The 16,103-nt window shown below is 41.4% G+C and overlaps 6 protein-coding genes across 6 annotated transcripts; 3 read left to right on the top strand and 3 right to left on the bottom strand.

Moving 5' to 3' along the window:
* Positions 1-4: 4 nt before the first annotated feature.
* On the bottom strand, positions 5-2,827 carry K450DRAFT_225250 (uncharacterized protein). The gene is made up of 10 exons (XM_051586343.1): positions 2,461-2,827; positions 2,077-2,400; positions 1,902-2,010; positions 1,683-1,842; positions 1,516-1,610; positions 1,302-1,446; positions 1,027-1,232; positions 612-956; positions 410-540; positions 5-344 (listed from the first exon to the last, which is right to left on the bottom strand). The coding sequence occupies exons 1-10, from the start codon at positions 2,814-2,816 to the stop codon at positions 125-127; spliced, it is 2,091 nt and encodes a 696-aa protein (XP_051447878.1). The 5' UTR covers positions 2,817-2,827; the 3' UTR covers positions 5-124.
* A 283-nt stretch (positions 2,828-3,110) lies between these two features.
* K450DRAFT_277774 (uncharacterized protein) lies at positions 3,111-10,533 on the bottom strand (the record flags this gene model as incomplete). Its single annotated transcript, XM_051593273.1, has 16 exons — positions 3,111-4,018; positions 4,092-4,196; positions 4,269-4,484; positions 4,545-5,246; positions 5,310-6,461; positions 6,532-6,704; positions 6,776-7,333; positions 7,406-8,152; positions 8,215-8,951; positions 9,014-9,321; positions 9,390-9,494; positions 9,564-9,697; positions 9,758-9,821; positions 9,884-10,144; positions 10,213-10,358; positions 10,419-10,533. 16 exons carry the CDS (start codon positions 10,531-10,533, stop codon positions 3,203-3,205), a joined length of 6,339 nt encoding a protein of 2,112 aa, XP_051447877.1. The 3' UTR covers positions 3,111-3,202.
* A 316-nt stretch (positions 10,534-10,849) lies between these two features.
* On the top strand, positions 10,850-12,008 carry K450DRAFT_225245 (uncharacterized protein). The gene is made up of 4 exons (XM_051586342.1): positions 10,850-10,972; positions 11,093-11,205; positions 11,275-11,404; positions 11,471-12,008. Exons 1-4 carry the CDS (start codon positions 10,897-10,899, stop codon positions 11,962-11,964), a joined length of 813 nt encoding a protein of 270 aa, XP_051447876.1. The 5' UTR covers positions 10,850-10,896; the 3' UTR covers positions 11,965-12,008.
* Positions 12,009-12,252: 244 nt separating this feature from the next.
* Positions 12,253-13,415, top strand: K450DRAFT_225242 (uncharacterized protein). Its single transcript, XM_051586341.1, has 3 exons — positions 12,253-12,506; positions 12,915-13,049; positions 13,117-13,415. The coding sequence occupies exons 1-3, from the start codon at positions 12,420-12,422 to the stop codon at positions 13,189-13,191; spliced, it is 297 nt and encodes a 98-aa protein (XP_051447875.1). The 5' UTR covers positions 12,253-12,419; the 3' UTR covers positions 13,192-13,415.
* Positions 13,416-13,963: 548 nt separating this feature from the next.
* Positions 13,964-14,852, top strand: K450DRAFT_225232 (uncharacterized protein). Its single transcript, XM_051586340.1, has 3 exons — positions 13,964-14,080; positions 14,493-14,627; positions 14,698-14,852. The coding sequence occupies exons 1-3, from the start codon at positions 13,994-13,996 to the stop codon at positions 14,770-14,772; spliced, it is 297 nt and encodes a 98-aa protein (XP_051447874.1). The 5' UTR covers positions 13,964-13,993; the 3' UTR covers positions 14,773-14,852.
* A 1-nt stretch (position 14,853) lies between these two features.
* Positions 14,854-16,032, bottom strand: K450DRAFT_225229 (uncharacterized protein). Its single transcript, XM_051586339.1, has 4 exons — positions 15,939-16,032; positions 15,581-15,861; positions 15,322-15,505; positions 14,854-15,252 (listed from the first exon to the last, which is right to left on the bottom strand). Exons 1-4 carry the CDS (start codon positions 16,012-16,014, stop codon positions 15,026-15,028), a joined length of 768 nt encoding a protein of 255 aa, XP_051447873.1. The 5' UTR covers positions 16,015-16,032; the 3' UTR covers positions 14,854-15,025.
* Between the last annotated feature and the right edge of the window lie 71 nt (positions 16,033-16,103).

Raw genomic sequence — 16,103 nt, 5'->3', positions numbered from 1 at the left:
AAAAAACGATTGAAGATTTCCGCGTGAAATTTCATAGTCACAAACTTTGGGGACAAAATTCTGGTATGGTACAGTAATGAACGATTTGTATAAACATGGTAAGAAAATTACATAAACATAGGTATTAGAGGTCAATTTCCATTGAGTCATCATTCTCAGTTGCTCCATCCCAAGATACGCTGCTTTGCATAGCAAGAGCATACTCCTCCTTTGCCAACTGATTCAAGTCAGTTAGTTGCTTCTCAATATGAGCTTTGAAAGTGACAAACTCGTTGAGCATAGTGGAAATTTGATGACTGAGTTCTTCCTTGATGGTGTTACTCTTGCGCACCACTTGATTATGCCTGTCAAAAGTATCAGTATCCCATCGAGACAATATTGCATTGTTATACATTGTTAGGAAGCTTACTCCATCCTCAATCTGTTTTCTTTCTGCTGCCATGAAAGCAGAGCTGACTTAGCATCTGCTCGTATCTGCTTGAGATGGATGGCACTCTCTTCTGCGTCTTGATTATATTTGATATTTTCTTGCCTTGCGTTCTGTCATAAATAAAAGTAATATTTGTCAGCATTGGTGAACATATAATTCATCAGAATTCAATTTATGGTACCTCTTTTGCATGCTCATATTCTTCGTTACGCTGGTTTAGTCGCTGTTGAAGTAGCTTCAGTTCATCGCTTTTGTCGATAGTCAGTTCTACTATGGCATCAAGCTTCTCCTGGATTTGTAAGTTGGCTTCTCTTAGACTATTCTCCTGTTCTTTCATTTCAAATTCTATCTGTTGCAAGGCTGGCTTGACGAAATTTCGAAGGTCTACAGATATCATCTTATCTGGAGTATCGGCATTAGGATAGAATACAAGCTCAAAATTGTGTCCTTTAGCTTTGGGTGCAGAGGATGGTAAAAGACCTATACTGTATGCCAAAGCATTATATGTACGAATAGTTTTGTCAAGCTAAAAAAATCAAAGAAAATAAATGATCGTGTTGACATAAAGACACAGCGCATATGTGAGATTTTCATACCATGCTTTGGAGCTTTTCTGCTTGAACTTCTTTTTCCCACATTATTTTTTGAATTTCGTCCAATCTAATTCTGGTTTGCTCATAGAGCTTTTCCAGTTGTACATGCTCATTAGATAGTCGATCAGCTTCAGCTGCAGATACGTTCTGTGCATCAACTCTTGCTTGCCACTCCAGCCGAAGTTGCTCTTTTTTCTCCAGTTCTTTTGCTGTAATGCAATGTTACTTATCAGTAATGTATCCTGTATCAATGCGTCATGGAAAGGTTATATACAAACCTTTTTTCTGAATCTCTTCTTGTATGATCTTATTGCCATCAAGATATTTTACCATCTTTGTCTGCATATCCTCACCATATGCCAAAAGCTTTTGCATATCTCGTTCCATGGTTTTGCGGAAGTTTTCTAGCTGAAGCAAAGTTGACTGCGAGAATAGGAAACGAATCAGATATGCGCGCCATGTGCCAAAAATGTCAATAGATGAACCACTTACTGGCTGTTGACGAAGCACCTCACATTCTTGCTCAAGGAGTTCGTTTTGCTCTGTGAGTTCGTTGACGATTTCAAGATTTCTTTTGTTTTTATCATCTGGTAACATGACATTGTTTAGAAAATAGTATTGCTTTGCACCATCTAAGATAAATAAGTTTTGCAGCATACCGAAAATGGCTACCAGTTCATCCTCCATTTGAGAAAAATCGTCTGAACCTTGTAGGAACGCATTGTAAGTGCTGATTGTGAAGTGAAAGAAAATGCTATCGTCGGATTCTTCTTCCTCTGGATCTTCGAATGGATCAGCCGTTTGCAAATCGTCCCACATCTGGAAAGGAGCATGTTAATCATAGTTTAACATGCATGTTTGAGAAATTTCAACGTTACCTGGCAAATTTCTGTTAACCATCTCAATAACGCGATGAACATAGGGTAAGTGTACGGAGCAGCGATCGAATTGAGGGCGTTCCTATTTATGAGTTCTACCATTGGATACCTATCAGAAGTGGTGAGCATTTAGAAACCTACATTGCATATCAACAAGCCAGCTTGCTTGACTTACTTTAGCATTCTTAATATAGATGGCACTTCGTCTTCAAATCTCTTCTTTTCGTATTGGTATGATGGGTCGATTCGTCCGTGCAAAAACTTGAAAATATTTTGAAACTCTTTGCCGGATAATTGCATAAGGGATGCTTTGATATTGGAGTGACCGTAGCCAGCTTCTGTGAGATAGTCCACAATAATTTTGATGCTTGCTTGTTGATATCTCTTATCTTTGATATTGCGAGGATCTCGGTGTATAGGGCCAACGGTGTTTTTGACGATAGAGGTGGCTCTGTTACCAGCATAAATGGAGGATCTAGGATTGAGGGTGCTTATTCGCCTTATTTCAACCGTAAGCCAATACTGCGAAGCGTGTACAAATAAAATATCGTGAATTTACCTTGCCATCCTTGGAGTAGCAAAACCATTGCCATTGGGAACTGGAGCACCGGTTCCACGTTCCGTCATAACAACGTCTTGCATAGTTGAATTCTGTTGATGAACTGAAGTAGCCGATCGAAATTGAACAGGGCGTTGTGGTCCAACTGATTCGCGGACGGTGTTCGCATTCAGGGCAGGTCCACCCATTGAAAATCTTTGGGCGTTCATTGGTCTAGCGAACTTGTCTTTCTTGATTGTATGAGAATTGAGTTGCTGTAAGTATGAATTGCCGTTGGGATCGTTCGAACCTATGGTAAACCGACGACGATCAAGTTCCCGTAATACGCTTCTGCTACCTTCAGCCTGTGAGAGCATTACCGTACAAGAGATGTTTTGTAGTTTGCTGGCCTGGAACGCGAATCACGTCCCTCCCAAAATTTTGAAATTTAAAACTCCTACACGCGTTTTTGCTTCCATTTTGAATTGCCAGACATGGTGGCGGTAGTGCTGTCGCACAGGCAGATGAGAAGTATATTAAAACTCTTGTAATGTTCAACAATAATTGAGTCGACATGTCTTGGAAATTTGGGAACATATTAAATTTGTCGATTTGTATGATTACTATCCTGTACGCAATGAAACACCATCATCTGCACTTCAAGCCCTGCTGCTACACAAAGAGATTCATCTAAATTTGTTCCTCATTTTATAAAACTGAACGTCTTCGATTACATTGTCTATTTACATTTGATGGAAACAATCTATGGCAACAAATTGATACACTGTGTCATCCAATCAGATACCTTTTCACCAAATCCCAATGGAATTGCACGAGCTGCCAAATATTTAAACGTGTCTTTGTCACCAGCCGACATGTGGACTTGAGCATGACTGATGCGGTGAGTCTGCAACTCCAGTAGGTAGAAAACGGATAGTTGATAAAGAGAGTACAATGTATCCTGATCAGTAGATCCACTGTGTTTAGCTCTCATATCGATTTCTTGCTTCGCTGTTTTAAGCATATCCAAGCGCTGGAAATGGGATGGAACGGTCGTTACTGTAAGATAACCTTCGCAAGATCGTAAATGCGAAACAATGCGCTCCATAAGCAGATTGGTTAAATGATTTTCACCAGAGTGTAGTGCCAGCTCATGAAGTAATTGCAAGACGAAGAGAATCTTCCTGATAGAAACTACTGCTGATTCCGTATCGCTTGGGTCGTCTGCAATGCTGGACTTCAATAGAGCAATAGCAATGGTGCCAATGTGCCTTTGTGGAATATCAGCAATGAACCACTTTCCACTGCGGCTGGCTCGGGCTGATCGCAGCGTTCTCAACAGCAGTTTGGAGCATACAACATGGATTTCTTCGCTACTGATGGCCGGCGAAGTAGCAAGCTGATGAAGCCAGCTAAGCAGCCCACTATTTCGCGCCAGATCCAAGGTGATGGATGGCGAGGATGTTGCTTGCCACAACACATCCAAAATAAGTCGCTGGGATGCCATGTCTGCCAACTTTGAATCAAAGAAGGCTGTTATGAGGTCATAGACATGACGACGTTTGTAAATGCGATGGTCCTATATGTAAGATTGACTCGATCAGAAACTGTAACGCGAGGTATGTGCAAACCTACATGACACATGAACTTACGTCAAAAGTGTGTAAGCCTACTCCAAGAAGTCGTAAAATCCAAGCTCTATCCCTCTTATGGTTTTCAGCGGACGTATTGAAAAGATTGTAGAATAGTGGAATATCCTAATGCAAAGTAATTAGTCCATGAACGTCAACAGCTGTACATTGCGCTTAAGCTGCTTGTCATCAGCTTACCTCAATATCAATGAGCTGCCTTTGAAGAAGGAAGGTGTTCACGCGAGGGTACATAAAGTGAGCGGCAGACAACAATATGGATATTGCTTGGGAAGCGAACGCAGTGATGATGTACGGTATGCGTTTAAAATCGTTATCCACATTTCGCACTGCAATAGCATTCTTGACAGCGTTCAACAGAAGCATGATTTGCTTTTGCTCCCGGAAATTGGCATGCTACAAGGAGTTGTTAGTTACATAAAATTCAAGAGGCTTTGCGATGGTGGGGATGCATACCTGCAGTAATACATAGAAATCGTCCAGGAGCATATAACCAACTTTTCGAACGTCGTTAACATTTGATGATAGTGAAACTAGCATCATTCCGACAGCATTGCACTCCACAAATTTTCGGCAATCAACTGCTCCTGATACCAGCATAGTGGCAAGCAATGGCATGATGAATGCAGGATCGTAGACTGTTGTAGTCTGTGAGCGAGATATATCCCGCATGGTGTTCCAGATATTAAATTCGCGCTCCAATGGTAGGTCGACAGGGAAGTTGCTGCAGGTATTCACCATTAAAGATGGATCAAGGAGACTGACGGCTTCATTAATAGACGCACTATTATTGTACATCAATCCACGTTCTACATGGTATTGTCTTGTCTTATCCGAGCCTGGTCCCCAAAGAAGAGCCTTTCCAGCAATAGAATGTTTGGAATGCTTTTCGCAAATATGCAAAACTGACAAGATCAACTGATCTGCTTCTGAGGTTGTTGCACCATAGCTGCAAAGAAGAGGATCCAGCAATGCGGGATTGCGTGCTATTGCGGATGGGCGGACTTGTACCAGTGAGTGTACCAGCCAGCATATGGCATTGCGCTGTTTAATATTATCGTCTTCAGCCGTTTCTGGGTGACTAGCAGTCAGTCTCTTGAAGTCACTGTGCTCCACAACATTTCTAAGATAAGTGCTGACAGGCTCATCGTGGGAGTACTATACAAAACTCTTGTTAATTAAAATTTCTCATTGTATTAAAGCAGTCCGAAATTCATTTACCTGTCTTTTCATGAGATTAATCAGAATGGAGGTGAAGCGAATCAAAGCCGTGTTTTCAAGTTCATCCAATATAACAGCAAGTACGTATTCTTGGATGATTTCCGCATCAAGATCCGGAAGGAACTCATCCTTGATGTCGAACAGACTGTTTTCAACTTCGAACAAAATACCTCGTAGGTCAAACAATCGCTCTAGCGACCTTTTTTTCACGGGTTTGGTTAGACAAGATACAAATAAGTTGATGAACATCGCTGCAAATCTGACTTTCTCCTCTTCAACTGTAGAGAGTTGTAGCAATCGCGAGAACACACGCGTAACACTGCCACTGATCATGTCTACATTGGGTTTGCGACACCAGGTTAAGAATGTTGAGCGCAGATCAGGCAAGGACTGTGTATTTGCTATTTCACAAAGGAGAGTGCTCGCCTGTATGATATCATCATGGCCAATGGATGCTTTGGTGGAAAACACAGTGCTGAACAATGGTTGTTCGTACATCTTGAGGAAATTCCTGATGGCTTTGTTCCTGAGGGCGAGCTGTTTCTCATCAGAAGACTGTGAGATATCAGATGCTTTCATTCCGGACAGAAGAGATAGCATTAACGGAGCCATCTGACCCAGTGTTACAGTTTTGCGCATATCGTGTCTGTCAAGGTATCCCATGAAGGCTGACCGACAATCCGATCGATATCTGAGAAGAGTGGTCAAAATTCTTGATCGATCATCATTCATGGATTCCAACATGACATTGACAGCGTCAGCAGCTATGAACTTCGGCTTCTGAACGAATATCCTCTTTTCATTGCTTCTGAATATATCAACGTCGATTTTTGCGTTGTCTACAAACTGTGGGATGCTGGCCCATTCCATGATATTTGCAATCAAATGGTCAAGATCCTTCGTTGGATGTGTCTGCCACATGGCGAACAGGGCCGTCAGTAGTTCATCTTCGAAACTGCTCAGGTCGTCAAGACGCTTGCAAAGTTCGACTGCAGTAGTAGTAAGCAGGTTACTGAACTGCTGTTGATAAACAACGTTTTTTGCGGTCTTGCTTTTAGCTTTGGAATGGTATAATTCCAATAAAGCTTTGACAATGGAAAGCAGATCATCCTTGCCCAAGAACTTACAGAAGAGGCGAACTCGTTGTACCAGCTAATGATATAATAGTCAACAAAACTGAAGCGATGTCGTTAATGCCAGAAGAACTGGATATATGACTTACCGTATCTGTAAGTAATTCATTACTAGTCGTGCTTCTTCGGCATTCATTTAGGATATCCAAGGTAAAAGTTGTAACTTGTATTATGTAAGGCAGTTGGAGCTCTTTAGTGTCGATAGTATCCTCTCTTACGTCTTCTGCTTTAATTAGATGGTGTACAACAAGCGTTTGGATATCTGCAATGAAAAGAAATACAAACGTCAATGTCATATTGACATTTGATATACATGTTGGGAATCTCACTTACCATCGCTGATGGTTGAACCACTGTTCTCCTTCGACACATCCAAGAAAGAATCCACCAAAACAGGATGTTTAAATATCGTTCGAATGAGAGAGTTGACTAAACGTCGATCAGTTTCGGACCTAGCTTTAGTGAGAATACTGTCCAGTAATGTCAAGCATGACTTTACGCAGCCTGTCAAATCAGTGATATTCTTTTGACAATTTGTCAGGAGAAGCAGGATTCGACGAGCAGCAGAAACGAGTTGGTATCCATGCGAGCGTGAAATCGACTGTAGAAGAAGGGAGAGTACAGGGGGTGACGAGATATCATTGGTATCTACATTTTGAAACAGGTACTCAAACGAAAGCTGCTGTAGTAGCTTATAAACAGCATCAGTTGAGTTATACAGGGTATGGTATTGAAAAACGGTTCCAACAGCCGGGTGACGCTGCTCCATGTACGTAGTGAGTGATGCATAGCGTCCACTTCTGGAATTCTGTTCACAAATCCGATACAGAGTATCGAAATGTTGGTAAAAGGAATCTACTGGAAGGCTAGGGAGTGCATCTAGCAGTTTCTCTAAAATACACATAGGGTATTGAGTCGCTCAGTACCAAACCGATATAAACTTTATGACCACAGGAAACTTACCATATGAATCTAAACTTGAGAGCGCCTTAGTTTTCACCGATGAAAGTTTGGTGTCTCTTGGGACTGCTGATGATCTTTTTAAAGTGACAGATATTGACGCTAACATATGCTGAGAGTTCCATCCGGTAGCAGATCTGAAATCGTTCAATTGAATATTCTGCTCCAAATGCTTGGAAAGATATTGATCATAGGCATTCAGCAAATATCCTGGTACTAGTTGCTTTCCCTCAAGCTTGAGAAAAAGATTGTGGATAAAACGCGCAACAGCATCCTTTCCTTCCTTAACAAATCCAAATTGCTCCATAATGGTGATCAACAGCGGACTGAATGGTTGGCCTTCTGATACAGCACCTTGTGAAACAATGTTGTGGGCAGTCTTTAGAGAAGAATCGTCTTCAGAAGCGTCTGCTTCCAGGATTGAAGTGTTTGTTTTTTGAACGATTTCCAAGGCTGCATCCATATATTTATATTGGGACTTCATGAATCTATTGATACTGTCGTCGAGATATGTCAAAATGATATCCTGATGCGCTGATAGTTCATGTTCCACCATTTTGGCGTCTTCTATTTCTTCATTTCGTGGTAAAGAGTCCAACCAGAGTTCGATTTCTTGAAGGTCATTGTTAAACATGAAGGTGTCAGACAGCGTTTTGACAAGAAGCTTTCGAGTCAATGTTTCGACATGTTTGTTTGGAGTGGACAACAATAAAGTCAACAGCCCGTGTAAGTGTGACTTGGTAGAACCCGCTATAATTCCAAATTGATTAATACAGAGATAGCTGCAATATTTGTCACCATTCTGTACATACCTGGCTTATTCGACCATCGAAAATCATTAAGCGTCATGAGTAATTCCAAAAGATGTACTTGAGCCATAGGTTTCACAGCACTCAAATCAGAAGGCATAAAGTTACTAAAATCGAACTTTGCTTCAGCCATTACTTCAGGAAGGCACTTTTGACATAGCATAATCAATCTCAGAATGCTGTCTTGCATTAAGTTTTTTTCCTCAGCAGTGTCAACCCCTGTTTCCTGAGATTCAGGTTTAGCTGGGGTAATGGCTGATGAATAGAGCGTGGCAAGAAGTTGGACACCAGGTAACCGACGGCAGAGTTCATCCTGAACCTTTCGCAAACAATTTTTCCAATTGTGAGCAGCTGCATTTCGTTCCTTCTGCATTTTTTCCGTATGTTGATTTGGGAGAGCACTCGGTTCTTCAACATCAAAAGCTTCGATGACTTTCTGGATGTCGGAAGTGACGAGACTGAGCTTTTTCATAGATGCAGTCAAAGTGAGGATAGTCATGTATCGAACCAAACCGCTAGAGTGTTGGAGACCTTTACTGAGGGCTGTGCGACTGATACAAGTCGGTAGAATGTTATCGGCTATGACAAGATGACTTGGTGCAGTTGTCGGATAAAATTGCAATTTCCCAAGGAGGAGCGACGGTGGCGGGCAGCTCAGGACTTTCTGTAAAACGGCCATGTTCGCTAACCAGTTCGAAGAAAGCCGAGGCTCAAATGTAAGCGAGGTAGACTGCCAGTATCTACAAGATTCCTTAATACCAGTTCCACTTCAATATCAATGATTTAGAGAGCTCATAGTTACCCTTGTACCAGCTCTGGACATGCTTTCAGGACTTTCACTAATAATTCTTGTTGTCTCAAATCCTCTGATACTCGGAGCCCTTTGACAAAGTGACCAAGCATCTTATTGCGGATCTTGATGTCATCTCCTCCGCTTTTCTTGCCACCGTCCAGGATACTGGGAGGATACCATCCTGCATCATGAAAACAAACGCCAACTCCCGGGGTACAGCAAATGGATATGAGAAAATGATGCACGAGGTTTGCTGGGATATCCGCTTCTGTAGGTGACGATGCATCGGGATCCTGACGAGCGTAAACTTTTGCCAGCTGAAGATTGGTGGGTGCGTTAATATTATGTGACTAGAATGCCCTTAATCATCGGATTGTACTAATACCTGGTCGAGGACATAGTTGTTGAATAGAGATACTTTAACGGTTCTTGGTACATCTTGATCCATGATGAAATTTTCATACATTACTGAAAGTATTATTTCCATGAGCTAGCAAAAATTGCGATTAGCATACAGTCCACGCGCATTAACCTTGAATGAAACGAAAAGCTGTGGTACCTGATATGCATCGCGCTCTAGTCCTTTGAAAATGGGGGATACTAGATCTTTAACTTGTAGAATGTCTTTCTTAACACTCGCGTCTCCGTACTTGAAAAAGGATAGAACAAACTCTACATATGACGTTCGCAAATCTGAAATTGATGGTTAGCATTATTTTAGTTAGCTTTAGCACATTCCTTGGTAACACTTACCATATTTCCAACTATTTGCATTGTTGCTTTCTTTACGACGATAATTACAAAAGTTGGTAAATCCCTGCAAGTCACACAAAGTAAGAATATAGAAGATACTGTGCTCATTACAAAAGCGTATATTACATTAAGCTGGAAATTGAAAGTATCCAGCATTTCACGCGTGGTTGAAGCACTAAATGAGTTCATCGATATAAGTAGCCTAAGGGTTGAATGTTGTAGCATGATGCGCGGTGCTGTCAGGTTACGATAAATGTATCGCAATTGCTGCTGTAAAATTCGTCGGATCAAGGACACTCCACTTGACCGAATGACTGGGGAATGGCATAGATCGAGAAATAGCTTTATAACATCTAATATGCTTGTCTCCAAAGCCTGCACATTGTTCTGAGGGAAGGTTAGTAGTTAAAATCAATTTCGTGGAACAATCAAGGGAGGAGAGATCATACACATACTTGATTTTGAAGCTCCCAAACAGCGAATAATTCATCTCCTTCTTGCGAGCTTTGTAAATATTCAATCAATGGCCGAGTATTTTTCTCCATAGGGTTGATACCGTTGCTGATAGCGGCAAACAGCTGCTTTCGAAGGTTATTCAGATCTATTGCCGCAAATTAGTGTCATGGTTGATTGAGGTATACAACCAAATTTGAGAGCTTACTTTGAGAGAGTAAATCAACATGCCTTTGCTCTAATGCAGCTTTGACATCTTGGCTTGTGAGGTAAGGCTTAAAGTCCTTAGCCTCAGCTTCCCCTTTCTTTGTCTCTGTGCCCATTGTACCAAAGGACTCACATATGTTCACTACCTTTTTTTTTGAAGAAATTGTCAAGTCACGTGCATAATACCAAAAGGCAGTCAACGGAAATGCTGGTCGAGATCTTTGGCTGACATTCACTGCATGAAAAATCTCATTATCATCCCCCGTCCTTTCCCCTGATAATTAACATAATTTTTTTTATACAAGCAAAATATACCATCTTTATGATCCTATATCACAAATTTTAGAATGGATTTATGCTGTTGTGCATAGGCATATTCGCGTTATAATGGTTACCATAAATGCAACTCCGATATATGACATCACGTTATCGGTGCGTTCGATGCGAAGCCAACCAGCGGATACTTAACACCGGTTACCATGGGATGTTGCTCATCAGCCGAGGCGAACTCTGATAACGACGGACAGACTTTCAGACCTTCCAATCTACGAGGTGGTAAGTGGATACCTCTACAGAAGAGAAAGACTATAGAAGATTCTCGTTCTGAGAAGAGATACATGCATACTGAATGAGAAAGTATTTCTGGCCCCGAAAAAGCTAACTTTACGGCCTTAGGTAATAAACCATTAAAGCGAAAGGGTATTCGATGGACAGCAGATTCACCTATTACGGCAGCTGAACTGCAAAGGCAAAGGGATACATTCTGGGATACCGCTCCAAGCTATGAGGTAAAGCTCTCAGTTATGGTACTCCGAGCATAATATGGATATGAAGTTGGATTTTAATACTTTAATTAGGGGAGACCAGAGGTTTGGCAGGCCATACATGCAGCAGTATCTGAAAGCGATCTAGCTTTAGCACAGTCCATTTTAGACGCTGCCGGAGTAACTCTCCCTACTGGAAATTTAGCCGATGGCTGCTACGATGGTACAGATCAAAGACCTTTGTTTGAGTAATTGTTATAGCCAGCTAATCTTGTCATGTGTGCAACAGAACTGGGAAACCGCTATGTTGTACCCGTATATTGCCTAGTGGATCCAACGAATCTATCATCTGGTGGAGCTGACCCTGTCACAGACATGGCATCAACATCAACATCGCTTTACACGCACATTCCATATTCTCCACCACAAACTAACGACGATAAATCCGTGGTGCATAGTGTTGTATCGTCAACTACAGAAGAAAAGTCGAACATTGATAGCGGATCATACCCAATAACTATCCGGCTATCAACATCTCTGGACATTAACATTAAAATCGCAACCGATGGATCTGAGACTATCGGAAAACTAAGGTTACGACTCATGGCACATCCTAGCCTCGCATTTGCGCGTGACTCCCACTATTTAAAATTCATTTATTTGGGACGTATTCTCGATGATCAAGTAAAACTCTACGATGAGGATGCAAATGTACAAAACGACAGAAATAATGCGAAGATAGCCAAGGAAGGCGTGCTTCAAGCTCTTGTTGCTAGAAAGTAGTAAATTAATAAAATACTAGCATCATATTTTTTGTATCTTCACGATTCGACACTTGTAATTGTAGGATTTGCCGCTTGGGTTACAGCTGGCTACATTGAACCACACCACTATTGGAGCGGGGCAATAATTAAGAAGGCATATCAACTGACATTCTTCGATTAAACCGTGAGTAATAGGCTTATGATTGTTTGATGGCAGGCTCATATCCATTTTCTGAAAATGTCTATCCGCAGAATCAAAAGCATCTGTTGTTACACTAATGGCATGGTCTTTGCTAGTTCCATTGATGATTGGGTCAATCCCCGCAGGATGAGGCCAATAGCCCTGATTTTGCGGAGCAAAATAAAATTTTGAAGGCGGTGGAAAATTTCTCTGACATCACCTAGCTGGCTGCCAGTGCGAGTGTAAAATCACTTAGGCAATCCATTATTGAATACCTTCTTTTTCACCCTATAATGGCTTCTGGACTCGCTACCGGTTTGAATAAGGGACACATCACCGCTCGTCGTGAGCTCAAGGTTACTCCTTCCTACAAGAAGGGTGTACGTATCATTCTACTCTTTTCTTCGATTGGATGGATGGATGGATGGATGATAGATACATCTTCGATCAACGAAACCAACGGCAATATCATCAACATATAATCTGTTGTAGTCTACATCAAGCGAACACGTCCATCCATCAAAGACAATTTGCGACTTTACACAAATTTTGCAACATTCGCCACATTCAACACGGCTGCAATCAATAATGGCAGCTCAATTTGCAAAATTAGCATCTTTGCCGCAATTTTGTGAGTGAGCAACTATTGAAGCCGGCAACTGAAATCTCATGTAAAATGCCCTGACGCAGATCCCACTTTCGACTATTTGACGACAAAGAACCTTACTTACTAGAAATGTCACATTGCATCAAACATCAAACTTACCTTCTATCGTCTTTCTGTATAGATCCAAAGCAAGCGCACCAAGTTCGTTCGTGATCTCGTCCGCGAAGTTACTGGCTTTGCTCCTTATGAGCGTCGTATCATGGAATTGATCAAGAACTCCAAGGACAAGCGCGCCAAGAAGCTCTGCAAGAAGAGAGTAAGTGTCTACTTTGTGACCGGGTTACTTACCCAGCTCGTTTTTAACCCTTACACTTTTCATTTAGCTCGGAACATTCGTTCGTGCTAAGGCAAAGGTTGAGGAACTCACCAACGTCATTGCCGAATCTCGCCGTCATTAAGTGTATTCCAATATGAGTTGGCATAGGTTGGATAAATGTGTCAATAATATGATTCATACACACGACAACAATAAAAAATATGCACATTCTTTTGGTTATCTACTACCAACACTATTGAAATGGGAATATGTCGATGAGGGGAAACGAAAACGAAGGAAGACAACATAGCGAAAATCCTTTTACCCACTGTGTTGCAGTGTGATCTCTGACTGAGTGAACAGTCCAGAAAACGTTGTAATCAAGCGATATGGTTAAGGTAGCAAGCTGGCTTTATCTAGCTTTATTGTGGACCTATGACTTATCTGCGGTATTGATAAAGCAATATGTTGGGGCACTGTTCACAGACCGGAAGTATACGGTAGTAACTAAGGATTATAGCACTTCAATCAGCAAAGAAATAGGTTCCACGGGCTACCATTTTTATGCCGTATGAAAATAGATCTGTAACTGGGCGTGTTGAATAGTATCAACTTCCAGAAACTCCCACCTATATATCATGTTGATTGCCTGTGGAAAACGGTCGTTTTTATATCCATCCGAAATATATAGCATCCTCGTTCTTTCGCGATCAAAAAAACTAGTATATTCGTTTTCGAGCTTTGTATGGCCATGGCGAGCTACTTGAACATAGCTATCGTTTGCAAACATAAACGTCGTTTCTGTTTTAAAAAGTATGCCCAGTACGATACCCCATATTTTGAAATAGCTGTCAGGAGGAGTGTGGATGGAAATCGTATGCGTACTTCTATTGCAAGTCCGCTAAAGGTTCCTTGCTCTTTCTTTCTCGCACTCTCTTTCAACAATGGCTACTGGCATTGCAACGGGTCTGAACAAGGGCCACATCACCGCTCGTCGTGAGCTCAAGGTCACTCCTTCATACAAGAAGGGTGTACGTATCAAATTTTATTTCTAAATTAGCTACATTTTATGCTCTCCTTCCGGAATTCATTCATATCCGACCGAAGATATCTTGCAACTACGATGATCGATTACTTTGCAGCACATTTACCATCGATATCCGAACATCCGTGGATGCATCCATCCATCAAGTATTCATTCGAACACTTCCCGACCAATAGTTCCATGGAATGACATTTGACAGTAGAATTTGACATTCAATGGAATGCCACATTACAAAAGTCAGCCAAATCCCGGCCACTGCAGTTCAAACTCGGACTGTAACTAGCAGCATCGAGACGTCTGGTCGCAAATCGACTGTCAACACGCGCAGCATTTACAATTCTTCAGTTGTCAATTTCACCTTTATCCAAACGCAATACTTATGACATTTGTCCATATAGGTCCAAAGCAAGCGCACTAAGTTCGTTCGTGACCTCGTCCGCGAAGTTACTGGCTTTGCTCCTTATGAGCGTCGTATCATGGAATTGATCAAGAACTCCAAGGACAAGCGTGCCAAGAAGCTTTGCAAGAAGAGAGTAAGTTCTAACGATATATTCCAGCCAACAATTTCAGAAATTGACCTAACCAACTTTCTGTGACATGTAGCTTGGTACATTTGTTCGTGCTAAGGCAAAGGTTGAGGAACTTACCAACGTTATTGCCGAATCTCGCCGTCATTAAACTTTGAAACTTAATGAGTAATGACTCTGCGTCTGTAATGTCAATAAAAATCATCTAGAATACAACAAAAGTGTTTATTATAGTTGTGGTCTGTGTTAAGCGCTGATTAGTAGTAAGGCTAGAAGTTCGCTATCATAGTTACTAAGAAAGCGAATATATGGCGATATAGTACATTCTATGCGATGGAGGTTCATGTTCTATGAGATATTGAAAAGTGCAGGTATGCAACACCTTACATTATACGCAATGGCATTCATAGCGTACTTGCGACATCGGCTGATGACCCAGGGAGGTTTGCCTCAGTCTCGGTATCAACAACGGTGGAATCTGTACCTTTTTCTACGTCAATCTCGCTTGCCTTTCTATCCTTTCGTTTATGATACCACTCGAAGATGTAGTACAACGAAAATATGCCCAGGTCGAGAACGGCAACTGCAACGTAGTTAACGGCATCCAGAGCATCAAAGGTATCTCGAAAAGCTGTAAAAAGAAAAAAATAGGATACTTAAATCTCTGACCTGTAAAGACGAAACAAAATTTGATACTTGCCTAGAGAAAGTATTGAGAAAATGCTACCGAGAAAGTCCATTGCGAGAAATAGATGCGAAACACCATGGACCCTCTTTTCCACGAATATATCCCAGTATTGAGGTAGAAATCCGATAATGATAAGCACCACTGGGATGACACCAAAAAACCAGTGAACCCAGTCAACCTGTCGATCTTGAGCAACCTATGACCTGTCATTAATACGTATTATACCAAGGACAAGGATGCCGCATTGAAAATGCCATGATGTATAACTTACTCGGAAAGCTGTAACCAGACCGTACTCTATAGCACCTGATATTACACATATTACAAAGAGGACAAAGAGAGAAAGTGTACTGGACCACTTGCGCTGATAGTACATTGTCTGCAAGGCACATATGTAGGCTATCACAGCAAAAATTTGCGGCTGTATCCACAATGGAACTGCAAGATTGGCTCCAATATTATAGTTTCCGAGAAATATTCCTGAGAGCGCCCATATGATCATCATAGGTGTAGAGAGGCCTTCAGTGCTTTTCAACTTCCAGTTTTTCCAAACTAAGAGTACGAAGGGTATGGGGGTTAAGTCAATCTGTCCATCTTTAATTTGAAGTCTTCCAATACAAAAAGTTCACCTTGAGGAGCTAGCTGGAAAGACCAGAATACCAGCCCGACCATGGAAAAAGCGAATTCTAGAGTCGCATTTGCCATGTCTGAAATGGAGAATAGTGAAGAAGTATGGCAAAAAATTTATTTGAGTGGGAAATTTTTCTACCTGAGAGGCTCAAATTTGGCCGATC

Source organism: Umbelopsis ramanniana, assembly GCF_025399195.1.
Source record: "Umbelopsis ramanniana AG unplaced genomic scaffold K450scaffold_7, whole genome shotgun sequence".
Taxonomy (NCBI): domain Eukaryota; kingdom Fungi; phylum Mucoromycota; class Umbelopsidomycetes; order Umbelopsidales; family Umbelopsidaceae; genus Umbelopsis; species Umbelopsis ramanniana.
Note: the sequence above shows the minus strand (reverse complement) of the source record. Positions and strands in the feature narration are given on the sequence as shown.